Below are 5,766 nucleotides of genomic sequence, written 5' to 3' on the forward strand. Positions count from 1 at the left end.
ATAACTAGCGTTTCCTCCACTTACAATATGTTTGATTGTAAAGATAACTAGCGTTTCCTCCATTACAATATGTTTGATTGTAAAGATAACTAGCGTTTCCTCCACTTACAATATGTTTGATTGTAAAGATAACTAGCGTTTCCTCCATTACAATATGTTTGATTGTAAAGATAACAAGCGTTTCCTCCACCTACAATATGTTTACAATGTTTTATTTTGCCCAGATTTCTAGGAGCTCTCACGTATTCGGTGCTGCGCGATTCTAAATTATAGAGTATGGTGCATTTTTATCCACTTGGCTAATTTGATGTTTTATGTTGTTACTTTAAAAACGAGTCCTGAAAAAGAAGCAAACATCGTTCAGAAAATAAAATAATATTATTTATTTTTACCCAGCTTTCAACTGAATGTTGGGTTTCTCTGTTTTTTGTTTTACTCTTATCGAAAATTTCTTATGTGATGTGATGAATTTAATTTATACCGGTGTTGTTTTTAGGTTATGCATCGCGTGTGATTTTTTAAAGAAATCATTATATAAGCTGTTTTTTTAACGTGGAAGTGGATGTAACAGAACTGTTTGTGTAACTATGCCATATACATTACACCTAAAAATGAAACGTTCTGATTTTCAGGAGGGAAGTTTAATTCGCCGAATGAATCTGAAACGAAAGACCAATGGACTGTTGTTACCTCTCCTCAACAGATATTTCCTGGTAGGTTCACGAAGCAATATTAGTGCAAATAGTTTCAACTTTGAAACATGTAGTACAGATTCATCCTCTTACGATATAAATATAATGTTATAATTCTCTCAACAGAGGCCGCTAGTGCAGAATAGACATCAGATTTCTTTGTGGCATCGTTTATGTCACTAAGGCAAGTGTTTAACTTCTCACCCTCCTCTTGCTTTTGTTTGATAATTAATTGTGATAGTCGAATATTGAAATTACTTGCAAAATGTTTTTTTCGTATAATGCATAAAAATTGAAACATTTTTCAAGTACCATATTATCTTGTTAAATCAAAGAATATGTGTCGTACAAAGGATGGAATCTATTGACCCCTTTTTATTGAAAATCAGGATCGTAATTGTATGATAACTGTCAGAACAGAAATAGCAATTAAAGACATTTATATTAACGATATATTTTAAACATTGGTAAACACTTTAAGATTATCATCCAACAGTTTTAAGTAGTTCGCTGTTGGCGAGAGTACTTTATTACATAATTGAAGGGTTAGTAAATATTTTTTGTATGTGTCTAGAATTCCACCCTACCTTATTTATATATATAAATGAGAAATAAAAGTTTTACAAGTAGTGTAATTAACGCCAAAGTAACATTTTCTTAACGATGGGTTAATATTAGGACACTTAAATTATTTTACGGCTGGTAAGTAAAATCCTATAAGGCGATGATGCTCTTAATTAATAGGAGTTGCCTCACTTGGTTTGTTTATTATGAATTTTGCGCAAAGCTACACGAAGGCTATCAGCTCTAGCCGTCCCTAATTTAGCAGTGTAAGACTAGAGGGAAGGCAGCTAGTCATCACCACCCACTCTTGGGCTACTCTTTTACCAACGAATAGTGGTGGTTAGGGCGTTCGACTCGCAATCTGAAGGTCGCGGGTTCGAATCCCAGTCCCACCAAACATGCTCGCCCTTTCAGCCGTCAATCTCACTATTCGTTGCTAAAAGAGTAGCTCAAGAGTTGGTGGTGGGTGGTGATGACTAGCTGCCTTCCCTCTAATCTTACACTGCTAAATTAGGAACGGCTAGCGCAGATAGCCCTTGTATAGCTTTGCGCGAAATTTAAAAACAAAACAACAAACAAGTGGAAACAAATAACTATTAAGTCAACAAAAAGAAACACACAAATAGTTAACTCACATATGGAAATCATAAACACTTCAGAACCAGAAGAAGAACATGCAGAATCATCAAAAATAGACGAACACAAAGAAGAATACAACCAAACACTAACTCAAACACAACACAAGGAAGCACATGAAAACGTACATGAACAACTAGGGAAACAAAACGAAGCAAACGAAGATAAGTCTAAACCATCACAAGAAACACCACAAACACATGAAGATTCAAATGATTTCATCATGGTAACACCGAAGAAAATAAGAAAACTGACAACACGATCACTAATACAAATGTAACATACAAAAATACACCACAGCATTCAATAATAATTCAATGAATTCCAGCACAGTATAGGGAACCACAACTTGCAGCTGAAATCAAGAGATGCAAGCCGGAAGTACACATAACAACAATAAAACAATCAAAGGGCGGCATCCTAGTTAAACGGTCAGAGGCCGCTGACCTTAACCGCCTATTGAAGGAATGGTCCCAAGACGCATTTAAACTCCGAAACATCTCAGTACACATACCAAGAAACAAACCTAACCCCAAATTATTTGCTATAAAAGATATATACACCAGCATTACAAACGAAGACATAGAAACTGATCTCAGATATTAAAACATACTATTCACGAAAGTCGAACGGATTTTCTCCAACAGAACACAGAGACTCGCAAACCTAATCAAAGTACACATACAAGAAACACAAGATATACAGAGTATAATATCTAATGGTATTATTCTCTGGTATCGGAGATACATGGTAGAACCCACTAAAATACCAGCGGTAGTAATAACCCAGTGTTATAAATCCCAACGTTATGGACATGTGGCAGCCGCATGTAAAGCTCTCCCACGCTGCGTAAGATGTGGGGGAGATCACAGAAACGATGAATGCCCACGAAACAACCCACAGCCATACTGCTCTAACTGCCAACAGCAACACACGGCAAACTATAAAGGATGCCTGAAATATAAAAATATCAAAGCACGAATAATTAATATTCAAAACAACACAAACACACAAGTACAAAGTCATGGAGTAAACAGTACACAAAGAAAAACACCATTGCTACAAACACCAGAACCTCAACAGAATACCAACACAAACAAACAATCTACCACATAAACATTTACACAGGCAGTAAAAACCTACACTCAAACTAAAGAAACCACAAACAAAAGAACACTAAACCCATTAATGCTAAAACAGAGGAATTAACAAACAAAATAACAGTGGCAGTCACAAAGATATTTTACAAATTTCTGGAAAAATATAATAACCCCCAAAACCAAGAGGATTGCATCACACTAATCAGGAAAATAGCGCTAGAACACCTACTACCAATTTTACCACAGATAGCACAATTACCTTTACTACCACAAACATCACAGAACACAAATACCAAGCAAACTTAAGGCTACACACATATACAACTTGAAAACATAAAACGGGCATGGCCCTGAAAAGGAAAGTGATAGTAGAATTCAATAAATCAAACCAAACCCCAAACCCAAGAAGATAGTAAAACATAATAACAGTACAGTAGGGAGGAAGAGGACCTGACCCCCCAGGTCGTAAAAGACCTAAATCCCGATCCGGAGAGAGAGTTAGTTTGTTTTGTTTTTGTTCTAACACCACATTGTGGCAGAATTGGAATTATACATTTCTGTCATTCTATTTATTTATATTATCTGCAAATAGACTTAAGCATTATTTTTCTTTGTTGGATACGGAATTTGATTATACCGATTTAAATTAATAGTAAAAACAATGATGATTTAAGAATTACAATAAATAGTTATGGGTATTTCTATCAGTGCTTGTACATTATAATGTGTTTCATTATGCTAATACGAAATACTTCGTTTCTGTGTTGCAGATAAGCAAAGCAGTTCTTCAAGACTCAAGATAGACTTGACCCGTCACCTTTTTCTTGGGTACCTGACCGTCGTAATTTTCTTGACATCAGAGAGTTTAGTATTTCTTCTGATCAACAGATGACGGGTGGATTTTCCATGTAATCATGTCTTTTGGACATGAACAAAGCCCCTGTGATCTCAAAGCTGTGCTTTGTGGTAGGGAAGACACGTGGATCCGAGCCAAATATAATATTTGTAGTTGTTTCTTGTTGTGGATATGTGTGGTTGCAAAATCTCTGCATATGTAATTTCTGCGTAAAAAAGTCAACAACGTTAACTTCTCAAGGAACAATTTTATCAGCAACAATGTCAAACTGTTTGAAGAGATCAAAAATATGTTTAACATTAATTCTTCAGCGATGATGTGGTGTTTATCACAATATCATAACGTTCAATTAATATCATATCATAGTGGTTAAATATAAATTGAAATTCGTCGCGCGGCGCAGAATGCTGTTTTTGAGTCAGATGTTGAACGAACTGTAGTCTTAAATAAAGAGCTAGTTTTTGTTACAAATTTTAGCAGTATTGTACCAAAATACAGCTACATTTGTTACACATTTTAGCAGTATTGTACCAAAATACAGCTATATTTGTCACAAAGTTTAGCAGTATTGTACCAAAATATAGCTACATTTGTTAAAATTTTAGCAGTATTGTACCAAAATATAGCTATGTTTGTTACAAAGTTTAGCAGTATTGTACCAAAATACAGCTATATTTGTTACACATTTTAGCAGTATTGTACCAAACTACAGCTACATTTGTTACAAAGTTTAGCAGTATTGTACCAAAATACAGCTACATTTGTTACACATTTTAGCAGTATTGTACCAAAATACAGCTACATTTGTTACAAATTTTAGCAGTATTGTACCAAAATGCAGCTACACTTTTGGAGGCTGTTTTGTTTGCGTTGGTGATGTTAGAATAAAAAAATTCCAATCCTTATTATTAGACTAGAAGTGTAGGATAGGCATCAAGATAGATATTTTATTCAAATTTACATCTCAAGGTTCATTGATGAGATGTAATCCTAATGATCTTCAAAGTTAGGACTGAAAATTGTATATTGTACGTATTAGTAAATGATGTGTAAGTCTTCAGTTCTTTAATGCTAAGAGAAATGTACATTTTTGTGACAGATGAATAAAATAGATTATTCGTTTTATGGTTCTGCAGTTAGATTTTTGTATAAATCCCTGCTATAATTTGTGCAACTATATAGAAAATAATAAAGGATGTTTGTGAATTATTATTGGCTTATGATGTTGGTTAGATGAAGATGAAATTTCATTATCTACAATGAGCGATGTTTCTACTGAAAATATTAACTTTTCTGGAAACATTTATTCTATTTTCTCTTTCTTACAGAGAAAACAATAATGCGTACATCATCAAATAAAATGTCATCTATACTGAAAACCACAAGTCTGACGAAGTATTGGTGATTTTTTTCCAAGATGATAAGCAAACGTAAATTTGACTTCCAAATAAAGAGTCGTTTATAATACATTTGAGAGCAACTTGCACAATTTCAGCTTTAAATAGCTGATAAAACAATATTAATGCTTTCCTTTCCTTGTTAGGTCTGCTGTAAGCTAGTGATTAATGCGCACAAACTGTGAATCCGAGAATTCAAGTTCATAACTCGTTCCCGCTAAAATTTGCTTCGCACTTTGGGGCACTCGGTGAGCTATAAGAATGACTGTCAAGTCACACTACACGGTCAAACGAGAATAGCTCAAGAGTTAGCGGTGAGTAAGTCTATCAGTTCGAAATTATGGCTATGAGCAGCTAGCCCCTTTGTATAGTTTGCACAAAAATTCTAATACGAACAAACAATTTTTACGCTTGTGGTTTTGTCAGTTCCAATGAAGGTCTATCGGCACAGAGACCAGAACGTCACCTCGATTATAGGCAGATATAGTTAAAGAAGTATCAAATTAAAGTGATTAGTTATA

At 34.5% G+C, this 5,766-nt stretch overlaps 1 protein-coding gene across 1 annotated transcript in view; it reads left to right on the forward strand.

Annotated features, from left to right (window-relative positions):
- LOC106460537 (lachesin-like) overlaps positions 1-4,965 on the forward strand; it is a 186,937-nt gene extending 181,972 nt beyond the window's left edge. The window contains exons 9-10 of the mRNA XM_022387280.1: positions 633-713; positions 3,763-4,965. Coding sequence (XP_022242988.1) covers positions 633-713; positions 3,763-3,884 — 203 coding nt within the window. The 3' untranslated portion in view covers positions 3,885-4,965. The remainder of the gene's footprint in view (positions 1-632; positions 714-3,762) is intronic.
- Positions 4,966-5,766: the final 801 nt, after the last annotated feature.

Source organism: Limulus polyphemus, unplaced genomic scaffold (genome assembly GCF_000517525.1).
Source record: "Limulus polyphemus unplaced genomic scaffold, Limulus_polyphemus-2.1.2 Scaffold790, whole genome shotgun sequence".
In the NCBI taxonomy this organism is placed as follows: domain Eukaryota; kingdom Metazoa; phylum Arthropoda; class Merostomata; order Xiphosura; family Limulidae; genus Limulus; species Limulus polyphemus.